We start from the raw sequence: 25,718 nt of genomic DNA on the forward strand, positions 1-25,718 counted from the left end.
AAATGAGCAGGCAGCAAGTTGCATTGGAAGGAACAGTGTGGCTAAGTTGTGCATCACAATCCCCGCACTCGTTTTTCAGCCTCATCGAATTTTACAACCTTTGGTTTTAGTTAGGTAAGCTTATGCTTATGGCAGCACTACTTGGTATTGAGCACAACTAAAAACCACCTGGAAAGAGCCTCAATCATTACAATAAGCATTGAGTACCAGCTTTTGAAGTGTGTCGTTACATACAATGTCTTTCTCTTTGGCTATCTTGCACACATCAAAGGATCAATCTACCCAAATTAATACTCCAGTGCACAGCTTCTCACAGTGGGAGCACAGGGAATTCAGATGCTGTGGTAATTCTACCCAACCTTGACCCTCCCCATGGCACCCAGCCACCCTCCCTAAAATAATGGGGTGAAACTGTCCAGACTTGAATTGGATGAGCGTCTGTGATACGCGTCAGTGTTGTGCAAAGTTTGGAACTGGAAATGGCAAATCACAAAATGTAACCCCAACCCTTACTTCTTAATTGACCCCATCCTTTCTCCAAGGTCCAAAAAATTGTGTCTTAGTTTAACCTTATTCGGTATCTTGCACTATGGACCTTGGTCTTTTGCTGAGATTTCTCACTGAAGAGTTTATTGTTGCCTGCCTTGTGGTGAGCTCACTTTGAATTGCTCTTTCTCTAGGCTAAGCCATCTATTGGTAGAGCTTCAAGGAAGAAAGAATCAGTTGATGAATTGCCGAAGCAGGTGAAGATAGCCAAAAGAATCTCAGTTTACGACCGCAATATCAGGTTGGGCAGCATAAGCTTTAAGCAGCTTGAGTCCATTTCATTGTTGACAGATCACACAAGTAAGGAGAAATACGTGAATGTGATGACGGAGCAGGAGGAGGAAGAGCAGATTCTGAATTTCGAAGAGTCTCTTTTGGAGGAAAACACAAACTCAGAGACTGATGATGATATTGAGAGCCTAGTGTCGCCATCAGCAGGCCCTCCCTCAACTGCTAACTTTGAATCTTTGCGAAGCGTCCATCACTATAATTTCAATGTCTCTGAACAACACTTGCAGCGTGCAGCTAATGTCTTAAGTAAGAACCAACATTTTAAGACTGGGAAATATTTGGTGCCTGATGTCAAGCATGACGAAAAAATATGGAGAATAGCAGCAATGAAATCAGAGTACGTGCAACAATTGTCTCACTCATCTGTATTAACAGGGGCCTTGTAATAAAGGCATCCCACCTAAACACAACCCGAAACACAGTATCAGCTAACCTGCTTGACCTGAATCAATGTAAACCAATGACCACCAAATATATTTTCCATCAATTTCCGTCCCCCACCCTCCATTTTTTCATTTTCTGGTGGAGGTACAAATTCAACTCAGTCAGAGGTACAAATTCATAGTGGCTGCCCTTGAGTACTTAATTTGTGTGCCTATTAAGTGAGTCGCGGCCATGGGGAATGGCGTCAGCTGCACCCCAACTGCCCTCATCTGACCACCATCTGCAGTGCAAACCCAAGGCTGCTTATTTTCTTGGCCCACAAACTCAAGGGTACTGAGGCCAACTGTAGCACTATTATGGTTAACATCCAAGCCTGGATCTGTTAACTCAACACAGGGATCAAATGTGCAGCCTTCCTGTGTAAGCTTTGTCTGGTCAGACTCACACTCTCCCTTGTCCCGTTACTAGATGCACTGCAGTCTGTCCAGTTATCCTCATGCTTTCCCCTATCCCATTACTAATTGCACTGGCCTCTTATTAACTCTTCATTGCCCCATGACGACAGTGTGGTCCTGTTTATTTTGACCTTTTGTTCCGATGCTCATGTATAAAAATTGTTCATCTTTGACTTATCATGTTATCATGTACTAAATGAGGGTACAATTTTATTTTTTCATATGTGTGCCATTCCCAGACACCGGAGGAGAAGAGGGATCATTAAACTGCTTCTCCGCAGAGGAGCGGACCCCAATAATTCCATAAATCCGATGCCACCACTCTTTCTCAGCATGTTGGCAGGGGACCTCAGCACAGTCAAGTCCTTACTGGAGAACAAAGCAGACCCAAACATGCGACTTGAGTCACAGGTAATGCACCAAGCTGTGCTAAAGCAGTGCCAGAAACACGATGAAGGGAATAGCCACCACTGACATGTTTGGATGATGTGATGTGTTAACAAAGTACAGGTGACTTGAGCTCAGGGCTCCGAGTTGTTGTGCTGTCTTGAAGCTCAGCAACAACTTGCATTTATACAGTGCATTTAACATAGCAAAATGTTCCCAAAATGATTCACATAGATGTAATTTTAAAAAACAATGCTAAACGAAAGAAGGAATTATTAAGATGATTGACAAAAGAAAAAGCTTGGATAACTTGATAGGTTCTAAATGGGAAAAGGAATGGCGTACAAGGCAAAAGGGAATGGTAATGGGACAAGTAAAGAAGAGGTGTAACTAGCAATAGCAGAATCATTACCAATGAGGCCGGAAGACTGTAAAGTACCTAATCAATAGATGAGGTGCAGAGTAGGAGGCCAATGACAGAGGTCAGAGTGGGAGTGGGGTGGAGAATTATAATGACAGGCGGCTAGCAACTCAGGGTCATGCTTGCAGAGTGAACCAGAGGTATTCTGCAAAGCGATCACCCAATCTGCATTTGGTCTCCCCAGTGTATATTGTAAATACAGTATTATATATTGAAAGAAGTACACATAAATCACCATTTCATCGGGAAGGAGTGTTTGGGAACCTGGATGGTGAGAAGGGCGGAGGTTAAAGGACAGGTGTTGCATCTCCTGTTCTTGCATGATAAGATGCCATAGGATGGAGGGGGTTTTGCAGATGATTGAAGAGGGGACCAGGGTGTCGTGGAGGGAACAATATACCTTTGAATTGTAGTCACTGTTGTAATGAAGGAAACCTTGCACACAGTAAGGCCCCTAAAATAGGCATGTTATAATGGCCAGGTAATTTTTTTAGTGATGTTAGTTGAAGGATAACTATTGGCCTTGACACTGGGGAATATTTTTCTGCTCTTTTTCTAATTGTACCCGAGGATCTTTTACATCCAGCTGAGAGGGCAGACGGAGCCTTGGTTTAAAGTTTCATCTGAAAGATGGCATCTCTGACAGTGCAGCAGCCCAGATTTTGTGCTCAAGTTTTTGGAATGGGGACTTGAACCTACAACCTCTGACTCAGAGGCAACAGTGAACCAAAACAGGGAAGTGGTGAGACTATGGTCTTTTTTTAGTTCCCCAGGTTGATCCTGGAGTAATGAGCAGTTTTGACGGAGGAGAGTTAGGCAAAATAGCACTAGATGTGGTAATGAATGGCAAAGCCAGTTATTCACTAAATGTGCTTCATTCAGACGATTGTGAATCTTTGGAATTCTCTACCTCAGAGGGCTGTGGTTGCTCAGTAGCTGAGTATATTCAAGGCTTAGATTGATAGTCTTTTGAACTCTAAGGGAATCAACAGATTTGGGGATTGGAAGGAAAAGTAGAGTTGACATTGAAGATCAACCATGACCCTAATGAATGGCAGAGCAGGCTCAAAGGGACATATTTCTTATGTTTTCTTATGCCACCAGGAGGAATGACTGGGTTGAGAGACAACAAAGGTTTTGCTGGGGAAAAGGAAACAAAGGTGAAAGTGAGGGAATGGTTGAGTAAATCCATGGTTGCAGAAGGATTGAAATGAATGGAAGGCCAAAGTTAGGCAGTTGGAAGTTTGTAAATAGTTGCAAGTGACTAGAAGGGGAGCGTTTTTCCAAAAGTAAATGCAGGGGAAGTGGATTAGAATGGGATAGGGAGATGTGTGTGGTGAGGGATAAAGGAACTTGATTAGAGATGACTTTGTTAGTGATTGGGACCATGGGAGTAGAGAGGTCACAGGAGATGACAAGGGTGGGTATTAGCACTTATATGGAAGGAGAGATTAAGGGGTGCAAAGGGCTCTTAAATGGTAAGATAGCGGAGTCAAGGGGAGTTAAGATGAAGATTGAATTTGCTGAGGATGAGGAGTCATTCAGTGCAGACGCTGAGGGAGGAAAGGAGGGAGGATATTTCGGAGATGGGTTTTGGGAGCGGTAGGCCAGAAAGATTTAAAGCAGAGGTGCGAAGGGTGGAACAAGGTGAGGTGGTTGAGGAGGAGAAGGTGCTAGAAGAAGTAGGGAGAAAAAACGGTGTGACTTAATGATAAAGGCCACACCATCACCATGGTGATTTAGACAACACAGATAATAGAAAGCACAGCCAGGGATGAGGCTTCAGGACAGGATGTGATTTGCCACCAGTGAGTCAGCATGTCAATGCAGTCAGTCACAATAAAGCTGCTGATGGCAGGTGCCTTGTCTGCGAATGTCATGCTGGGCCCCCAGCTACCAAGAATGAGACATATTAATTTCACCAGATGGACATTAAATTTCAAATTGTTGCTGGGAAGTAGAAAAGGCCTGTTACAAGGACTGTCAGACACTTGGCTGGAAGACATTGACATACCAACAGGGACGAGAGGTTACTCCCCTTATCCATATAACCCACAATGGACTTTGAGCACCAGATATTGAAGGCAGGGAAGCACATTCCAGGCCCTGCTATATTGAGACAATCCACAGGGCAAAGATGTGGTCAGACCAGTTGGTCACATGACTAACCTGCTTGGCAACCTGGGGTCTTCTGAATGGTACAAACAGTTTGAACTCAGAGAGTCTGTTTGCTCCTGTACTGAAAAGAACTCGCCTGCCTGGCTCAACATAGCCTCTCCTGTCTGCTCCCATCTCTTTCTCACAGAACTCCAAATCCACTGAAGACACATGAACCCCGAGAGAGAAAAGTCTCCAACAGCAAACAAGCTTTAAGAAGAATACTGGGCCCCAACAAAAAGCAAGGTCTACCTAGAATCAAGGACTCTACAGTAAGCTCGAAGATCTGTAACAAAAACCATCTTAGGAGATTGCCTCAGACTTTTCCACTTTGTTTCTTCTGCTCTGTTCTGTCTCTTTCAGTATGTGTGTATCGCGTATGCATGCTAGTGTGGGCACATCGTGTATCCGTGGGTGTTAACCGAATTAAAGTTTAAGTTTAATAAATTTCAACCTTTCTTCTTTAAACCTAAGAAAACCTGTTTTTGCTGGCTTCTTTGCCTTATAATTGGAGAGCAGTGAATAAGGATTCACCAAAGGGGAGCTAAAAACACGGTGTGTTTAAAATTAAATCCGGTTATGGTAAGACCAGGTAAAGGCTGAGAGAGACGCCTGGACCCCTTTCTCACCAGGTCATATCAGGAATTTGGGTGCTAGTGTCTGGAATTGACCCACAGACAAAAAAGAGAAATTGGAAGTGGGAAGCCAAATTGTTCCCAATCAAAAAAGAGTAAGATTTCAAGACAGGTTTTCTTGTGGTTGTGTGTGCTTGAATACTAACATGTCTGCAACTGAAGCTAGTAGCTCTCCAAGCCAGGGTGAAGTAACTTGGGATAAGTTAAAAGCACTATCTATGGAGGAAAATGGCTGAACAGTGAGGGATCATTGTACATGGCAAGGCTAGGAAGTCTGAACTCCTAAGGCTAGTGGCCAACCATTTTTTCCTTGAATCTGAAGAAGCAGAAACAGGGTTAGAAGTAGACTCCAACAGGGTGTTGCTAGCAAAGATACAGTTGGAACAGAGGAAACCTGAATTTGAGGGAAGAGAGAGAAAGAATATTCTGGAAGGACAGTGAAGAGAGAGAGCTGAAGCAGCTTAACTAGGGGGCGACAGACTAACTCCAATGAAAACATGGTCAATATGGAGGAGCGTAATTCAGGGCTAGGTACAGAGTTGTTAAAACTAGCAGAACTAATTCCAAAATTCAACGAGGAGGATGTAGAAGTATTTTGTGTCCTTTGAGAAACTGGCAAGGCGGCTAAAATGGCCACCTGAGACCTGGCCTCTTTTATTACAAAGCAAGCTAACCGGAAAAGCCCATGAGGTTTATTCCCTGTTGCCAAATGAGAGTTCATCAAATTATGAACCGACAAAAAGTGCTATCCTTGGGGCATATGAATTAGTACCCAAAGCCAATCACCAAAAGTTTAGAATGTTCAAGAAGCAAGCTAATCAAACTTATCTGGAGTTTGAGAGAAGTAACCAGCTGGCTTTTGACCAGTGGCTGAGGGCTCCTAAAGTACAGCTCAGCTATGAGAATCTCAAAGAAGTAATTCTGTTAGAGGAATTTAAACACTCTCTCCCACTCTCCATAAAGACCCATGTAGAGGAGCAGCAGGTTCAAAGACCCCAGCAAGCGGCCGTTCTGGTCAATGAGTTTGCTTTAATTTATAAATCAGCTTCCCAGGGGAGAACCTTTCCTAATCGCCCCCACAAATCCGAGAAAGACAAAGGGTGGGAAGGTGATAGGAGCCCAAGCAGTTCTGGGAGAGAAAGAAAAGCAGGAGACACAGGTTGCCTTCCTCTGGCCTAAAAGGAAGGTGCTGTGAGCAGGAAGAGTGAGACCCGGAGACCTGTGTGCTTCCATTGTAATAAAGCAGGGCATTTAAAAGTTGACTGCTGGAAACTAATAGGAAAACCTGTAGGGTTAATCAGGACACACCCACTCAATGAAGTAGGTACACTGATGGAAAGCACGGCAGAACTAGCTGCGGCTTTAACTGCAGTAAGAGTGAAACTCAGGAAGCTTGTGGCTGCAGGAAAATTTAATAGGATTCCTGAAGGTTATCAGGGTTTTGTGTCTGAAGGAAAAAGTAACCCCTTACCATGCAGATAGAGACAGAATAGAGCAGAAGAAATAAAGTGGAAAAGTTTGAGGCAATCTCTGAAGAGGATTTTTGTTACGGGGCCTCTCTTAGCCTCTCCTATCTGCTCCCATCTCTTTCTCACGAAACTACAAATCCACTGAAGACACATGAACCCCAAGGGAGAAAAGTCTCCAACAGCAAACAAGCTTTAAGAAGAATACTGGGCCCAAATGAAAAGCAAGATCTACCTATAGTCAAGGACTCTACAGTTAGCTCAAAGACCCGTAACAAAAATCCTCTTCAGAGATTGCCTCAAACTTTTCCACTTTATTTCTTCTGCTCTGTTCTGTCTCTATCTGCATGTGTGTATCGTGTATGCATGCTAGCATGGGCGTTTCATGCATCCGTAGGCCTTAACCAAATTAGAGTTTAAGTTCAAGTTTTAAAAATTTCAACCTTTCTTTAAACCTAAGAAAACCTGTTTGAACTGCTTTCTTTGCCTTATAATTGGAAAGTGGTGAACAAGTATTCACCAACGGGGAGCTATAAACATGGTGTGTTTAAAATTAAACCCTGTTACGATAAAACCAGGTGAAGTCTGAGAGGGACCCCTAGACCCCTTTCTCATCTGGTCATAACAGCAAGTTACTGATATCCAGAGGAAAGGCAGAGAAGGTTGATGATTGTTGATTCACTGGCAGAATCCAAGAGGGCAGTGTGTGGGGGGGAGTGGGGCTGGGGGTGGTGGTGCCAGCAGAGCAGTGAGATTACACCCTATGGGAGGAGCCAGAGGCTGTGAGACTTGTTGTTGGGGGTGTAGGCGAGAGGGTTTCAGGAGGTGGGGAGGATACCCACTGTGGGAGGAGGAGGATTAAGGGGAGATTAGTCACTGAGGAGGAGGAAGTGGATTGAGGGGAGGCTAGTCACTATTAGCAGGAGGATGGAGGGGAAGTTAGTCATGGTGAGGAGGAGGACTTTTGAGGGGAGGTTAGTCACGGTGAGGGCGGCGATTGAGGGCAGGTTAGCCACTGTAAGAGGAGGGTGGGCAGTTTTGGTTGCTGCACCTATGGAGGTGTCTCAATGGGCTATTTGGAAAATGTTAACAGAGGAATGGATTGTAGCCCTGGGCTCATTCAAGGAAGATTCAAGCCTGGAATGGATTCTGGAAATTGTGGACCCAAAGTACTTGAGAGAAGAGCTATGAAAGGCAATTTCACTGGGTACAGGAAAAGGAAGGAGGCAAGACAGAAGGGCCCAAGAGTGGCCAATAGAAAGGAAAAAACGAAATAGAAGTAATGGGCTCACTGCTTATCTTTCTACACCATATAAAGTTAATCACATTTCACACAAGGAGGTGATGTGTATTCCTCAACACTGAACAGGTCTGATTATCCCACACGACTTGTCCCACAATGTGATTCAACATGGGATTAAACAATGTTAACTCGTCCCTCAGTCACACTGAACCATGCCTGTACTGAGACTATACTATGCAACTCACATCTGCAGTGGAGCTGTGCCACATGACTCACGTTACATTGTATAACTGTGCTCCTGTGAGATTGTACTGCAGGGAATGTGTCTTGAATTTAATATTCTCATCACATGTTCAAACCCCTCCATGGTCTCGCTCCTCCTATCTCTACAACCACCTCCAGCACTACAATCCCCGAACACCTTTGTGTTCCTCCAATTCTGGCCTCTTGTGCACCACCGATTTCCTTCAGCCCACTATTGGCATTCATGGCCTCATCCGTCTAACCCCTCAGCTCTGGAATTCCCTCCCTAAACCTCTCCATCTCTCTACCTCCATTTCTTCCTTTAAGATGCTTCTTAAAATCTACCTCATTGACCTAGCTTTTGGCCACCTGTCCTATTGTCTCCTTATGTGGCTCAATGTCAAATTTTGCTTGTTAATTCTGCTATGAAGTGCCTTGGGATGTTTATTCTACATTAAAGACACTATGTAAATTCCAGCTGCTGTTATGTGACTGGACCACATAATGTGACCTGTGCTTGGTGTACTTGGTTTCGGCAGGCAGGGAGGACCAAGGCAAGTGAGTTGTAGCTATGTGTGAATATCACCTCCTTCATTAATGGAAAACACTTTTAAGAAGTGTCAAGCCTTTACCCCAAATTTGAAGTTGCTGTATTGGGCAGAACTCAAGACGCGTGAAAATGGGATGATAAGCAAACTGTCGACCTGGAAACGGGCCCCTATTCCAGCCTTGCCCTTTAATAAAATATTTCCATGTTGCTCATTTTAAAGGATGATGAGGCTGGTCATTCTTTACACACTTAATCCATAGATGCTCCACATATGGTACTCTTTCTGTCTGCCTTTCTTTCCCTTCTTCCTTCCATCTCCCTCTCTCTGTCTCTCTTCCTTCAGTCATCAGTTCTATATCTGAACCTTCACCTTATGCCAGAAACGTAAACATTTTGTAAATGCCAATCTGTGTCCAGCAACCGTGGAAAGATCAAATGGCAGTTATCTACTCTTTGTCGCTCTTTTTTCATTCTATTTTTCTTTCTTTTATTGGAGAATGAAAGGAAGGAAGAGAGACATCTATGGAGGCAGCATTCACTGTATTAGTGAAAGTTCTGTATTAAATCCATTGACCCTATGTCGAGAGAGAGTCTAAGAGGAGGCTGGTATTGCCAGCATAGTCTGCACATGTGGGAACCGTTATCCTCAGCTGAGAATAAAATAGGCCAAATTTATTTTACGTTGACTATGGCATCACAGTCTAACCCTCTCCTTATGAAATGCAGGTCAATTGGTAGGTATTGAATTGAATTGTTTGATAAAGTAACAGAGAAGGTTGATGAAGGGAATGTAGTGGATGTTGTCTATATGGATTTTAAGAAAGTGTTTGATAAAGTACCACATAAAAGGCTGGTTAACAAAACTGAGGTTCATGGAATAGGAGGGTCAGTGTCCAATTGGAAAAAAAATTGGCTTCAGGACAGAAAACAGCGAGTCATGCTAAATGGTCATTTGTCAGACTGGAGGATGGTAAACAGTGGTATTCCCCAAGGGTCAGTGCTGGAACCACTGCTTTTTTGCTATATATAAATGACTTGGATCTTGGAATACAAAGTAGAATCCCAAAATTTTCTGATGATACCAAACGCGGAGGTGCGGCAAAAAGTGAGGATGATAGGAACCGCCTGAAACAGGACATAGATAGGCTAGCAGAATGGGCAGAGAGGTGGCAGATGGAATTTAATACTGACATATGTGAGGTGATGCAATTTGGCAGAAGGAATGGAGACAGGTAATATAGACTTAACGGCAGAGTTCTAAAGAGTGAGCAGGGACAGAGGGACCTGGGGGTGCATGTGCATAGATCTTTGAAGGTGGCAGAGGACATATTGAGAGAGTGGTTAGCAAAGCATGTGGCATCTTGAGCTTCATAAATAGAGGCATGGAGTACAAAAAGGGAGAAGTTACTGCTGAACCTTTATAAAGCTCTGGTTAGGCTCCAACCAGAGTACTGTGTCCAGTTCTAGAGTTCTGGTCACCACACTTTAGGAAGGATGTGAGAGGGTGCAGAGGAGATTTATCAGAATGGTTCCAGGGATGGGGGATTTTAGTTACAAGGTTAGGTTGGAGAAGCTGGGGTTGTTCTCCTTGGAGCAAAGGAGATTGAGGGGAGATTTTATAGAAGTGTACAAGATTATGACAGGCTTGGATAAGTTAGACAAAGAACAACTGTTCCCATTAACTGATGGTACAAGGACTAGGGGAAACAGATTGAAGGTTTTGAGTAAGAGATGCAGGAGAATATTAGGAAGAACTTTTTTACACAGTGAGTGGTAATGACCTGGAACTCGCTGCCCACAAGGGTGGTGGAAGTGGAGACAATCAATGATTTCAAAAGGAAATTGGATGGACACTTGAAGGAAATAAATTTGCAGGGCTACAGGGATCGAGGAGGGAGTGGGACTATGGATTGCTCTATGAAGAACCAGTATGGACTCGATGGGCCAAATGGCCTCCTTCTATGCTGTAAATGCCCTTATGACTCTATGATTCAATTCCTACCCTGGAGAAACATGTGCCCCACACTTAGCACCTCCATACAACTCTATGACTGAAACCTGAAATCCAGGACTAGTGGGAGGGAATCAATACCCACATCCCACCATACTGCACTGTCTCACTCTTATCTCCCTGTTTTCCTTCAATACAGTTCTTTGTAAGTCCTGCTGAGTGAGGAGTCCTAGTCCGGGGCTGGTGTGGTTTTATTGAGCATTAGTGCATCAGTGCTCAGTGTCGTCCAATTCCCGCTTCACTCAGTTCCCAATCTGAACCATGATTAGCGGAATTGTGGATTCACTTCCGAAGATCTCCCAACAACACTAAGGGATGAACAGCGCAGGCAGCCACTCCTGGGCTGTCTCTGGCACCTGGTTGGCTTCAGAAGGCACAGCAGCACCTTTGGAAGGTGCCAATGGCCTAGCTTTCCACCCCAGCTCCCACCACTACAGCTTCCCACACCAGACTCAGCAGGTGAAGAATTGAGGTTGAAAACACAAAAGACCTGATGGGATGTCCGGTATGAAAACACAATACAGGGGAATATGAGGACTGCATTTTTGCTGTTTGCTTGCAGATAAAGGAAATGAAAGGACTGCCCGCAATCCATGTTGGTGTGGCTATCCCTGGCAAGAAAGGAGTGATGATTACAAATGTACTGCTTAATGCTGGAGCAAACCCTGATGTTGCAGCAGAGGATGGCGATGAGATCTATGAGCCTGACAAGGTATGCTTTTTAATGGCTGACCCCACACACTTCTTTGAGCAACTCTTTAAACCTATTGGGGTCAGGTAGACAGTGGCTGCACTGCCTGTTATCCGAAGAATTAGACAGAGCTCAGGGGAAGCCGAGAAAATGAGTGCAGGCCGATTTATTTAGTTTTGCGTCTCAAGATTAGCTGACATGTTAGCCGGACATGAAGCATCCCAATTGGCTGGCAGTAGGAGACTGGGAAATTTGAGCCAATCCAAAACAAATCGCTATTTGGAAACAAAAAAGCAATTGGCCACAAAGTTCGGTTGCGTGGCGCCCGGAATTCTGGCGCTATGGGTAGAATTCCCACTCCAAAATAGCATTCACACTGAGCACAGACACTTCTGCAACAGGAGGGAGTGGAGGGCTGAAACAATGGCGTAGCTGGCAGTGTCAGAGGAGGCTGAGAGTACCCATTATTACAGATTCCTGGGCCCCCTGTTGCAGTTTCTGTGCCCATTCCTGCAGCCCTGATGCAAGTGCACACATAACTCTGCTGGTGGCCTACAAATTTACAACAGCTCTGAGTTTTGATTCCACTGGCTGGGCCACTGTACCGAATGTCTGAACAGACTCCAGGGGCTGAATGGCCTGCTCCTGCTCCCCCTATAAATCACTGGCTGTGTAGCTTTTGAGATATCCTGAGGATGTGATAGTGCAATGCAGAAACACAGGTTCTTTCTTCCGCAGCTCCCTGAGCCAGAGATGCTGACAGGGTTCGTGCTAAAAAGCCCCAATCAGTTCGGAGTCCCGCCACATTATCATACTCCCACGGAAATAATTCCCAAGGAGGATGGCCGAACTCCACTACATATAGCTTGCCAACGTGAAGACAACTACAAGGTAAGAAAATATAATGGCGTTGCCTAGCGACCAAATTCCTGGACATGTGTTCCACTGGATTCAATCATATCATCAATTTTGGAATTAGTGGCTGGGTGGGGGACTGTTTTGGGCATGGACTGGGTGAGCGGGTAGTGAGTGGAACTTCCTAGCTGCCCATCCAATGTCAACACCAAGAAGTGCAAGTGACTGTCATAAAAATCTTTCAATAAAATAATTCCCTTTTTCCTTTCCGAATGGCCTCTGATGGTGCCATTAAGGATTGCTGGTTGGATCATTGAATGGACAGTTCCACTGGGTGGGGATAATGCAGCATGCACAGTGGAAAAACAGTATTACAACATCAGAGCTCCATTTACAGGGGGTGGGGAGGTGCCATCTGTTTGAAGCTGAGATGTGATCTAGCAAAGTAAAGGGAGAGTATAGGCTATAAAGTGACTCTCTATTCTAAGAGCCATTTTCTCTATGTCTCTCTTCCAAGGTAAACCTTGGACTGAAGCTTCATGGCCATGTGGAGCCAGGGTGACTGGGAATCTAGTGGAAAGGCCCATTGGGACAGCTCCCAGATGCTCTCCCAACTCCGGGCGACTTTCTCAGGAGTGGGCTGCAATGGGAATCAGCAACCCACTCCACGGAGGAATGCTAACATTGAAGCCAACTAAGGCCCCAATAAAGTGCCATTTTCCACCAGCACTGCAACGTTCCCACCATTGCATGGGCCCTGCTCACTAATTTGGGAGCCTGTCAATGCTGCAGAGGTGCCTCTCACTGACAGGTCAGCAGGCCATGGGTGCTGAACTAATTGGCAGCATCAGGGGGCCAGGAGTGGCCACAGGCATTCATCTGGAGGGGTCAACCCTCCACCTTGAGGCCCCTCACACTCATCTGGAGGGGTCAACCCTCCACCTTGAGGCCCCTCACACTCATCTGGAGGGGTCAACCCTCCACCTTGAGGCCCCTCCCACACATCTGGAGGGGTCAACCCTCCACCTTGAGGCCCCTCACACTCATCTGGAGGGATCAACACTCCACCCTGAGGCCCCTCTCACTCATCTGGAGGGACCAACCCTCAACCCTGAGGTCCCACACACTCTTCTGGAGGGGTCAACCCTCAATCCTGAAGCCCCTCACACTCATCTGGAGGGGTCAACCCTCCACCCTGAGGCCCCTCACTCATCTGGCGGGGTCAACCCTCCACCTTGAGGCCCCTCACACTCATCTGGCGGGGTCAACCCTCCACCCTGAGGCCCCTCACTCATCTGGCGGGGTCAACCCTCCACCCTGAGGCCCCTCACACTCATCTGGCGGGATCAACCCTCAACCCTGAGGTCCCACACACTCTTCTGGAGGGGTCAACCCTCCACCCTGAGGCCCCTCACATTCATCTGGAGGGGTCAACCCACCACCCTGAGGCCCCTTACACTTGTCTGGACGGGTCAACCCTCCACCCTGAGGCCCCTTACACTTGTCTGGTGGGGTCAACCCTCCACCCTGAGGCCCCTCCAACTCGTCTGGAGGGGTCAACCCTCCACCCTGAGGCTCCTCACACTTGTCTGGAGGGGTCAACCCTCCACCCTGAGGCTCCTCACACTTGTCTGGAGGGGTCAACCCTCCACCCTGAGGCCCCTCACACTTGTCTGGAGGGGTCAACCCTCCACCCTGAGGCCCCTCACACTCGTCTGGAGGGTCAACCCTCCACCCTGAGGCTCCTCACACTTGCCTGGAGGGGTCAACTCTCCACCCTGAGGCCCCTCACACTTGTCTGGAGGGGTCAACCCTCCTCCCTGAGGCCCCTCACACTTGTCTGGAGGGGTCAACCCTCCACCCTGAGGCCCCTCACACTTGTCTGGAGGGGTCAACCCTCCACACTGAGGCCCCTCATACTCTTCTGGAGGGGTCAACCCTCCACCCTGAGGCCACTCACAGTACTTGATCATCTTTTTTCACCACTGAAGAGGGAGGCCTCTGTGTATGCCTCCCTTCTGAGGAGCCCCCTAGGTCTCCCTCTTCTCCAGCAGCGTCCACCTCTCCCAGTGGGGCTGCTGTCCAGACATTGCTGTGGACCTGCCTATTGGGCCTTCTGCTCCCCTGTCCACCCGCCATCCTTAATTTGACGGTGAACGCAGAGAGGCCAATTAGGAGGCCGCCTCATGTAAAATTGCTCTGGTGGGCACGATGAGGTCCTGCACGGGCTCGGGAATTGTGCATTGTACTGACGCTCACGGGAAAATTCAGCCCATTGACTGGCACACTGTCTATTCCCGCTTGGATTTTGTCAGGAAATCCGGGTATTTGTGTTGACCCACATACTGTGGAGGTTTGACTCCACAGAGTGCATAGTTTTGTTTTGACAGGCTCTTCCCCCCCCACCACGCCCACCCCTGGAAGGCAGTCTGGTTATCAGGTTGGGTTTCCAGTTGGCCAGGAAGCAATCTGGAGCAGGTAGCTAGCCCAGGTTGGGAGCCTGATGCTGCTAGTGGGAGCATGGGGGGATGGTCTGATCCCTGACCAGGGCAAGGATGTGGGGGGAGGGATGGGAGTGACCCAAGGGGAGTAAGGGGCCTTAAGGGGCACAGTGGCGCAGTGGTTAGCACTGCAGCCTCACAGCTCCAGCGACCCGGGTTCAGTTCTGGGTACTGCCTGTGCAGAGTTTGCAAGTTCTCCTTGTGACCGCGTGGGTTTCCGCCGGGTGCTCCGGTTTCCGCCCACAGGTTGATAGGTAAATTGGCTGTTGTAAATTGTCCCTAGTGTAGGTGGTAGGAGAATGGTGGGGATGTAGTAGGGAATATGGGATTAATGTAGGATTATTATAACTGGGTGGTTGTTGGTCGGCACAGACTCGGTGGGCTGAAGGGCCTGTTTCAGTGCTGTATCTCTAAATAAATAAAAAATAAAATAAATGTGGGGGAAGCATGGGAGGGGGCCAGTGTGAAGCATCTACCATCTCCCTGAAGTTGTCCTTGCCTCCCTTCAGCTGCTGTGTATCCTGAGGCCTAGGAAACCTGGCTGGTCAATGTTACATCAGCAAGGCAGGTTAGGCTGCTAACCTCCTGATAGCAGCCTGACAGGCCAATCTTTGTCCTGTTTCTGTTCATTCTGGAAGTGGGTGGGTTGGAGGCAGACTAAACTTATCAAGTTTTAACATCTCATCCATAATGGTTCAGCCCTGTAACTCAATTATAAGAGGGATCTTGACTTTGGCCCCCTATTCTGTCAGAGGTTTATGTGTGAACGGTTTGAGTCTGAATGGTTTTGTGCTATCAGTTCACATCGAGTGTTTATTGATGGCAGCCATGATGTCTATTTTCAGCATGCACACCAGATAGTTCGTGAGCTCCTGAGGCACAAAGCAGATCCCAATGTATTATGGAATGGTCACTCACCTCTTTCATTGGCCATCGCCAGTGGCAACGACCTGGTAGGTGTTCCCTATAAATGCTTTGAAACTGCTCATCCTCGTTCGACTGCCTTCCCCCATTATAGGGTGCACAGAAAACTTTTCCTGACCATCTTTGTCCCCACCAGACACCAGTATTAACTGTCCACTTCCTGCAGAGACCCTGCTGAACAGTGTGTGGACATCAAATGAGAATTAGATTGGGCTCAGTGTCCTGCCATCCAAATTAAATAACATGCCAACACCACCATGGCTGTTGCACCTGAATATCAGCACATGTGTAAGGCACTGGAGGAGTAGCTGGGGGCTTGGGGTGTGCCCCAGAATGGGTCTGGCCCTCCATCAGGTTGGGGTGGAAATTGGAAAATGTCCTCTCTGCTTCATTTGGCAATTCCTTGTGGGGTAGGGCAAGGAAATGACCATACCGGGGGTGAAGACTGCCCTGTTGGATTGGAGGATTGTCCAGTTGGGATGGGGAAGTGGGTAGAATTGACCTGTTGTGGGCGGGTGGTGGGGGGGAGTGGGGGGGGGGAATGACCTGTCACGACCTGTTCAGTGGCAGAGATTGACCTTTTGGGGGGTTGATTGACCTGCTCCGGAGGGAGGGCAGGAGTGGGAGGGGGAAGTTAAGGGATGCGGGTGGAAATCGACCTGTTGGGGACAGGAATTGACTTGATGGAGGAGGATTGACTCGTTGGGATGGGGGTTGAATAGACCTGTTGGGGATGCAGAGATTGACCTTTTGGGGAGGGGGAATGACCTGTTGTGGAGGGGGCTGGTGCAGATGCGGTTTGACCTACTGGTGGTTTATTAACCTGTTGGGGACAGGGATTGACCGGTTAGAGGAGGATCGACGTGTGTGGGGGGGGTGGGAGGGTGGGGAATTGATCCTCGACCTGTGTATCAGAGGAGAAGGAGGAGGGGCTCTGAAAGTTTAACATTTAGAAATGAAGATTGGGGGAAAGTGATGAGCTGAGATTTAATACCTTGGAAAGAGGACTTCTTGTTTAAGACCTTGGGGAATATTTTTTTGAAAATCCCATTGTATAATTGGTTATGAGGTGTGTGTTTTTAAATTTGCATTGCCTTCAGATAGCAGCAGTACTGAGTATTTGCCACTCGATGGTGATAGTGTACCATGTATAAATGCTCAGAGCACTATTCCCCTCTGGTGGCCGAAACCAGTGTTACATCTGAAGGGTGTTGGACAGAATGGGAAGCTTCAGTTAAAAATGAATGACAGTGCAGGAAAGCAAGTTCAATAAATACCAGGTTTTTGTAAAATTGGAAATTTGCAAACTCATCCACAAATAAAGAGGAGGTCAAGAGTGGGTAAAGAGGAGATTTACCAGAATGATACTCAGGATGAGAGATTTCAGTTATGGGGACAAGTGAGAGAAGCTGGGGTTGTTCTCTTTAGATCAAAGAATCTTAAGCTTGGATTCAAAGAGCTGGCGCAGGCATGATGGGCCGAATGACCTCCTTCTGTGCTTTGAGATTTATGAAGAACAATATTTTAACTCATTTGATATTTTCAGTGTCCATCCTGCCAACAGCACCTGAGTAAATAAAAACGTGCTGCACTGAGGGACAATACACTGCCCTATTTACTGTTAACTCTCCCCCAAATCCATCAATATCACTCCACCTCTGGTCTGACAATATACCTTCCCCCATCTGGCATTAATTCTCTCGGCAGTCCATCAATATTCCTCTGCACGCCCCTGGGTCTGACAGTAACCCCTCCCCTACTCTGTATTAGTCCTCCTGTCAATCTGACAGTACCGCTCCTTCCAGTCTGGATTAGCCCTTTTCCCCAGTCTAACATTACCCCTTCTCCCCATCTGACAGTACACCAACCCAAATCTAGCATTGTCCCTTTCCTCAATCTGGCATTACCCCCATCCCAGAATAACACCCTGTTATATTGTATCAACATTAACAAGACTTGAGTGTTGTTGGAATTGCCCATTCGTAACAGCCCTGAGGTCAGTAAAGAATCAACCATATAGTTAGTGACTGGAGTCAGTCAGTGAGACTGGAAAAGGGAAGCAGACTCCCTTCCTTGAAGGACAGCCATGAACCACCTGGGCTTTTATATTTAAAAGAATCTAGAGCTGCTTATTAGATTTATTCCAATTGATTTGGTTATTTGCCACAGTTTGAACTCATAACCTTTAGGTTTCCAGATTACTAACATAACCATGAGGCTGACATACCCTGTCGAGTGAGGACTACCTAAAAGTCCAGGCCTGGATCTTGGTCTGACTTTCTGAAGCCTCAATTCACTCCACATGATAATCAAGAATCTACTGAAGGCACTGGATACAACAAAGTCTGTGATGACATCCTGGCTGTAGTACTGAAGACTTGTGCTCAAGAACTAGCCGCATCTCTAGCCAAGCTGTTCCAGTACAGCTACAACACTGGGCATCTACCCGACAATGTGGAAAATTGCCCAGGTCTGTCCTGTCCACAAAAAGCAGGACAAGTCCAACCCAACCAATTACTGCCCCATCAGTCTACTGTCAATCATCAGCAAAGTGATGAAAGGTGTCGTTGACAGTGCCATTAAGCACCACTTAAACAGCAATAAACTGCTCACCGATTCTCAGTTTGGGTTCCGCCATGGCCACTCATTACAGCCTTGGTCCAAACATTAAATTGAACTCTAGAGGTGAGAGTGACTGCCCTTGACATCAATAAAGCATTTGACCAAATGTGGCACCAAGGAGGCCCAGGAAAATTGAAGCCAGTCAAAGAGAATAAGGGATGAAACTCTCCACTGTTTGGAGTCATACATTGCACAAAGAAAGTGATGTTGGAAGCCAATTATCTCAGCTCCAGGACATCACTGCAGGAGTTCCTCAGGGTAGTGTCCTAGGCCCAACCATCTTAAGCTGCTGCATCAATGACCTTCCTTCCATCATGAGGTCAGAAGTGGGATGTTTGCTGATGATTGCACAATGTTCAGCACCTTTTGCAACTCCTCAGATACTGAAGCAGTCTGTGTCCAGATGCAGCAAGACTTGGACAACATCCAGATTTGAGCTAACAAACAGGAAGTAACATTTGTACCACACAAGTGCCAGGCAATGACTATCTCCAACAAGAGAGAATCTAACCTTCTCCCCTTGACATTCGACAGCATTACCATCGCTGAATTCCCCACTATCAACATCCTGGGGGTTACTATTGGCCAGAAACTCAACTGGCCCAGGCATATAAATGCTGTGGCTACAAGAGCAGGACAGAGGCTGGGAACTCTGCAGCGAGTGACTCACCTCCTCACTCCCCAAAGCCTGTCCACCATCTACAAGGCACAAGTCAGGAGTCTGATGGAATACTCTCCACTTGCCTGGATGATGCAGCTCCAACAACGCTCAAGAAGCTCGACACCATCCAGGACAAAGCAACCCACTTGATTGGCCCCCCATCCACTGCCTTCAGCATTCACTCCCTGCACCACTGACGCACAGTGGCAGCAGCGTGTACCATCTACAAGATGCACTGCAGCAACTCGCCAAGCCTCTGTTGACATCACCTTCCAAACCCGCGACCTCGACCACCTAGAGGGACAAGGGCAGCAGACGCATGGGAACACCATCACTTGCAAGTTCCCCTCCAAGTCACACATCATTCTGCCTTGGAAATATATTGCTGTTCCTTCATTGTTGCTTGAACTCCTTCCCTATAACAGCACTGTGGATGTACATAACCCACATGGACTGCAGCGGTTCAAGAAGGCAGCTCACCACCACCTCCAATGAATGAACAAAAACAGACAGCCTGACACCACAAACCAGAACACTTTACAAGATTGATACCACAAGACCTCTGGGTCTGGATCTTCCAGGGTCCTTGGAAAGATTGGGCATCCATTTCTATTTGCCCTCCATCACCACCCCAGCTATGGCAGGTTCCCAAGATGTATTCCAGTGTGCTGAGCAGAAGGGATTCCCAGCAGGTGGATCTGGCACCCTTGCCCAGATGGGAAAACTGTTGGCGAGTGCTGTCTTCCACTCCTCTGCCCAAAAAATCCTTTATGTCAATAGACTGTATTCCTTAACTTCCTTACCCACTCCCAAACCCTGGTAAAACTCCAATTTGACCACGCAGTTGTGTCGATCTTTATTCCCTTCAGCAAACCAAATCCTGATCAGACTGGCCTCACCATCCTCTCAGATATGATAAGAACTTACATTTATATAGCATCTTTCACAATCGCACAATGGCCCAAAGCTCTTTACAGCTAATGAAGTACTTTTGAAGTGTGGTCACTGTTGTAGTGTAGGAAACACAGCAGCCATTTTTTTATTCATTCATGGGATGTGGTCATCACTGGCCAGGCCAGCATTTATTGCCCATCCCTAATTGCCCTTGAGAAGATGGTGGTGAGATGTCTTCTTGAACCACTGCAGTTCATGTGGGGTAGGTACACTAACAGTGCTGTTAGGAAGGGAGTTCCAGGATTTTGACCCAGCAACAGTGAAGGAGCGGTGATATAGTTCCAAGTCAGGATGGTGTGTGGCTTGGAGGGGAACTTGCAGGTGGTGGTGTTCCCATATGTCTGCTGCCCATGTCCTTCTAGGTGGTAGAGTTCACGTGTTTGGAAGGTGCTGTCGAAGGAGCCTTGCTGTGTTGCTGCAGTGCATCTTATAGATGGTACAGACTGCTGCCACTGTGTGTCAGTGGTGGAGGGAGTGAACGTTGAAGGTGGTGCATGAGGTGCCGATCAAGCGGGCTGCTTTGTCCTGGTTGGTGTCGAGCTTCCTAAGTGTTATTGGAGCTGCACCCACCCAGGCAAGGAGAGAGAATTCCATCACACTCCTGACTTGTGCCTTGTGGATGATGGACAGGCTTTGGAGAGTCAGAATTCCCAGCCTCTGACCTGCTCTTGTAACCGCACTATTTATGTGGCTGGTCCAGTTCAGTTTCTGGTCAGTGGGAACCCCCAGGATGTTGTTAGTGGGGATTCAGCAATGGTAAAGTCATTAAAAATCAAGGGGAGATTCTCTTTTGTTTGAGATGGTCATTGCCTGGCACGAGTGTGGTGTGAATGTTACTTGCCATTTGTCAGCCCAAGCCTGAATGTTGTCCAGTTCTTGCTGCATATGGACATGGGCTGCTTCATTATCTGAGGAGTCACGAATGGTGCTGAACATTGTGCAATCATCAGCAAACATCCCCACTTCTAACCTCATGCTGGAGGGCAGGTCATTGATGAAGCAGTTGAAGATGGTTGGGCCTAGGACACTACCCTGAGGAACTCCTGCAATGATGTCCTGGAGCTGAGACGATTGACTTCCGACAACAGCAACCATCTTCCTTTGCGCAATGTATGACTCCAACCAGAGGAGAGTTCCCCGATTCCCATTGACTCCAGTTTTGCTAGGACTCCTTGATGCCATACTCGGTCAAATGCTGCCTTGATGTCAAGGGCAGTCACTCTCACCTTCTGGAGTTCTGCTCTTTTGTCCATGTTTGAACAATAGCTGTAATGAGATCAGGAGCCGAGTAGCCCTTGCGGAACCCAAACTGAGCATCAGTGAGCAGGTTATTGCTGAGCAAGTGCAGCTTGATAGTGCTGTCAATGACACCTTCCATCACTTTACTGATGATTGAGAGCAGACTGATAGTGTGGTAATTGGCCAGGCTGGCTTTGTCCCACTCTTTGTGTAGAGGACGTACCTGGGCAATTTTCCACATTGCCAGGTAGATGCCAGTGTTGTAGTTGTACTGGAACAGCTTGGCTAGGGGTGTGGCTAGTTCTGAAGCACAGGTCTTCAGTACTATTGCTGAAATATTGTCACGGCCCATAGCCTTTGCAGTATCCAGTGCCTTCAGCCATTTCTTGATATCACACGGAGTGAATCGCATTGGCCGAAGACAGGTATCTGTGACGCTGGGAACCTGAGGAGATGGATCATCCACTTGACACTTCTGGCTGAAGGTTTTTGCAAATGCTTCAGTCTTGTCTTTCGCACTGATGTGCTGGGCTCCCACATCCTTGAGGATGGGGATATTTGTGGAGCCTCCTCCGCCTGTCAGTTGTTTAATTGTCCACCACCATTCACGACTGGATGTGGCAGGACTGCAGAGCTTAGCCCTGTCTATCTTTTGCTGCTTCCACTGTTTGGCATGTAAGTAGTCCTGTGTTGTAGCTTCACCAGGCTGCCACCTCATTTTGAGGTATGTCTGGTGCTGCTTCTGGCATGCCCTCCTGCACTCTTCATTGAACCAGGGTTGGTCCCCTGGCTTGATGATAATGGTAGAGTGGGGGGTATGCCGGGCAATGAGGTTACAGATTGTGGTTAAATACAATTCTGCTGCTGCTGATAGCCCATAGTGCCTCATGGATGCCCAGTTTTGAGTTGCTGGATCTGTTCAAAATCTATTCCATTTAGCACGGTGGTAGTGTCACACAACATGATGGTGGGTACTCTCAGTGTGAAGCCTGGACTTAGTCTCACACAGCAATGTAATAGTGAGCAGATGGTCCATTTTAATGATATCGATGGAGGGTTTAAAATTGGCGAAGCCACCAGGGAGAATTCCTCCGTCATTTGAAATAGTGTCATAGCATCTTCTAAATCCATTTGAGAGTGCAGATAGAGCCTCGGTTTAATGTCTTATAACAACAGCACCTCTAACAGTGGAGCAGTCCCTCTGCACTGAAGTGTCAGCTTAGTTTTTGTGCTCCAAGTCTCTAGAATGGGGGTGAACTCACAACTTACTAAACTCAGAGACGAGAATACTCCCAACCGAGCCACAGCTGACACCGAACATCAGGCACATTGGCAGCCAATTTGTGCACAGCAAGCTCCCACAAGCAGCACTGACCTAATCCATTTTCGAGATATGGGTTGAGGGAATAAATATTTGGAGTTAGAAAACTGAAAGTTCATTCACTCCAGCCAAGGCTATTTCACTTTGTGACCTTTCCGATCTGGTATATTAGGCCACTTTCCTTAATTCTCAAGGGGTCCCTATTATTTGGCGCCCCCCCCTCCTTTCCCGGTTCTTTTCCAATCTCTCTCGACACCTTCAACCCCTGCACATTGAATGTAGCTGTTACCTCAGAGTTGTTACCATCCCTATACAGCTCTGAGCTCTGTCAGAGAAAGTGGCATACATTCGGTAACCTTTGAACTCTCTATCCTGTAACTGTACGCAGGCGGTGGAAGAGCTGCTGGCCAATGGGGCTGACCCGAATCTACCGCTTACTCACGGTGTAGGGAGTGCATTGTGCGCAGCCCTGAACACCCAGTACGAGCACAAGAGAAAACTGTCAGGCAGACTGGCATTGGTAAGTGTCAGAGAAATCAGGGATCTTTCATGATGTGGGTGGAATTGCTCTGTGTCATGGTTGTAAAACTGAGAAGCCCTTCCGCAGCTTGATGGAAGGACAGCACAGTCTAAGCAGCGTGCCTGACTAATTTGCATCAAGTTTAACTGTGCAGTGGTCTCTGTCTGGAAGACTGCCCCAAAGAATGAGGGGACCCGGGTCGGGCCCTTTGAATCCCACACATTGAGACCCTGTGATGCTATTGTGGGTGAGCAGCAATTGGAAACAAGGCACTGCTCCACAGGAAGAGAGGAAACAATAGTTTCAATCCAGTAAGTGCCACTCACCCCCTGTCTAGCAGTTGGCATAAACTTGTCTTCCAAAAACAGCATTTCCCCTCTTTTGCTGGAGTGCAAAGAAAGGGAGAGCCGACAGCCCCGAACTTTGACCCTTACTGGGGTGTGAATGGGGGCCGCAGAGGCAGCAGCCGCTAAAGGTCAAAGGGGAGGTGCGTTGTGAATGGCCTCAGGCCATATTATGAGGCAGGTGGGGTATGGGGGGGGGGGGTGGGTGGCGGTGGTGGGGTGGAGGTGGTGAGTGAGGTGAATGAGGTATCTTGCTCCCACTGGTTTCATCTGGTCCGTGCTGTGTTATCAAAGAGGAATGCTCTGCATTTCCTATAATCCTCAACATATCGTGTTCCCCTGACCAGATTTGCAGCTCAGTATTGCTGCTCGGAGGCTGTTCACACTTTGAGCATTGTCCCTGTTGCGGGTGCTAATGCAGTAAAACTTAAGGTTCTGTAGTGTCACACTGTGCTGTGGCTGACCCTGGCTGCACCCTGTCATAATATTATTTCATAGTGACCCAGTGGGACAGCCAGCACCCAGTAGTACGGCGGTGAGCAGCACACAGCAAACTCTGACAGACCCAGCTTCCATCTGTAGCCAGTTTGTCGATCCTGGCTGAGTGCGTTAACTCTGAGTCCGTCGCTATCCAGAAAGGCCCTCCAGAGAGCCTGGAGGTAAGGCAAGGATGTGGTGGGGCTCCACTACGCTGCCCTCCGCAGGTGAATATCTTGTTGAGACTGCCACAAGGCACATTCGGAATGGTCCCTTGGGCACTGCCCAGTATGGCTGCACCAGTGGGACCACTACCTTTCAGGCGTCAGCTCGGGTTAGATACAGAGCAAAGCTCCCCCACTTCCTCAGGAGAGGAGGATGAAGCGGCTGACAGGAAATGGCTGACTTATTTTTGTTTGATATACCGTTCTGTTCTTCCTAGGTCACTAAACTACTTGAAGCCGGTGCCAATATTTTGATGCCCATCACACTTACGCACCAGGGCAACCATGTTGTAGGAACAGCTCTGGACTACGCTTACTACAAATATTATCAGGTTGTCGTCATCGTCTCCTCATTTATTAAAGCTCCTCAAATCCCAATTCCTTGAGCAAGTGCTCGCTCACACTCTCCCCCTCTTTAATCTCCAGCATCCTGGCTCAGCTTCTACAGCCTGGGATGTTTCAGCTGTGGCTCAGTGGTACAGCTCTTATCTCTAGGTCAGAAGATTGTGAGTATAAATCCTCTCCGGGGACTTAAGTAGTAAATCTAGGTTAATGCTCTAGTACATGGTGTTGGCTTCCAGATGAAATATTAAACCAAGGCTTTGTCTAACCTCCTGGGTCTCCAGTGTCCTGGCCAATATTTATCATTCAACAAACATCACAAAAAACAGATTATCTGGTCATTATCCTAATGCTGCTTGTTGGACCTTGCTGTGAAGCACTTTGGCACATTTGAAAGATGCGATATAAATACAAGTCTTTCTTGCTCATGGTGCTGTACAAATGTATTGAAGGTGTTGGTGTAATGCAGTGCCTGTGGGTTGACCCAGGACCTTAACGTGTTTCTCCTCTTTTCAGGTGTTGAATGACCTGCTGTTCCATTCTAGCATTCTCTTGTCAGTTTTTTTGCTCCCGATTTGTGGCATCTTATTTTCCTCATTATTTGTCAGGTTAAGAATGCATCCCTCAAAAGTTTTGGGAGTACTTGGACCTCTGAGGGTGGATTTTCCTGTTCAACTTAAATTAGCAGTGGGAAAATCAGGCAGGATAATTGCAGGAGGCATGCATTCCTCCCTGCTGGATTTTCCACTGCTTGCCATTCCCAGGGGATCCAGCGTTCCCAGATTCAGGAACAGCATTACACTGCCTAAAATTTTACAGCACAGAAACAGGCCATTCGGCCCAAGTGGTCTATGCCAGTGATTATGCTCCTCCCATACTTTAGCTCACCCTATCAACATATCCTTCTATTCCTTATTCCCGCATGTGTTTGTCCAGTTTCCCCTTAAATGTATCTATGCTTTTCGCCTCAAGTACTCCATGTGGCAGTGAGTTCCACATTCTCACTACTCTCTGGGTAAAGAAAGATTTAATGATGGCTTCCTTATACCTTTGATCCCTAATTTTGGACTCCCTAACAAGTGGAAACATTGGGAAGGATTTTGGCCCCAATATGGGGGCGGGGAGCGGGAACGAGGTGGGCAGATGTGTGATTTCCCAACATCAACCAGCTTGCTGATTCCTTGCCACAGTCCTAATTCCCGGCTATTTTCCTGGAGTCCGGGTCAGGCGCAGAACAACTGCCCACCTGCAAGT

The 25,718-nt window shown here is 47.2% G+C and overlaps 1 protein-coding gene across 3 annotated transcripts in view; it reads left to right on the forward strand.

Annotated features, from left to right (window-relative positions):
• Positions 1 to 25,718, forward strand: part of ankmy1 (ankyrin repeat and MYND domain containing 1) — a 140,376-nt gene that overhangs the window by 31,072 nt on the left and 83,586 nt on the right. For 2 of the 3 annotated variants that reach the window (XM_068041357.1, XM_068041359.1), the window contains exons 6-12: positions 681 to 1,174; positions 1,916 to 2,087; positions 11,352 to 11,501; positions 12,219 to 12,371; positions 15,682 to 15,789; positions 22,946 to 23,077; positions 24,341 to 24,454. In XM_068041357.1, the coding sequence (XP_067897458.1) occupies positions 681 to 1,174; positions 1,916 to 2,087; positions 11,352 to 11,501; positions 12,219 to 12,371; positions 15,682 to 15,789; positions 22,946 to 23,077; positions 24,341 to 24,454 (1,323 nt within the window). The remainder of the gene's footprint in view (positions 1 to 680; positions 1,175 to 1,915; positions 2,088 to 11,351; positions 11,502 to 12,218; positions 12,372 to 15,681; positions 15,790 to 22,945; positions 23,078 to 24,340; positions 24,455 to 25,718) is intronic. The other variant, XM_068041358.1, reaches the window with a different exon arrangement.

The sequence above is a fragment of the Heterodontus francisci genome, chromosome 11 (assembly GCF_036365525.1).
Source record: "Heterodontus francisci isolate sHetFra1 chromosome 11, sHetFra1.hap1, whole genome shotgun sequence".
Lineage (NCBI taxonomy): Eukaryota > Metazoa > Chordata > Chondrichthyes > Heterodontiformes > Heterodontidae > Heterodontus > Heterodontus francisci.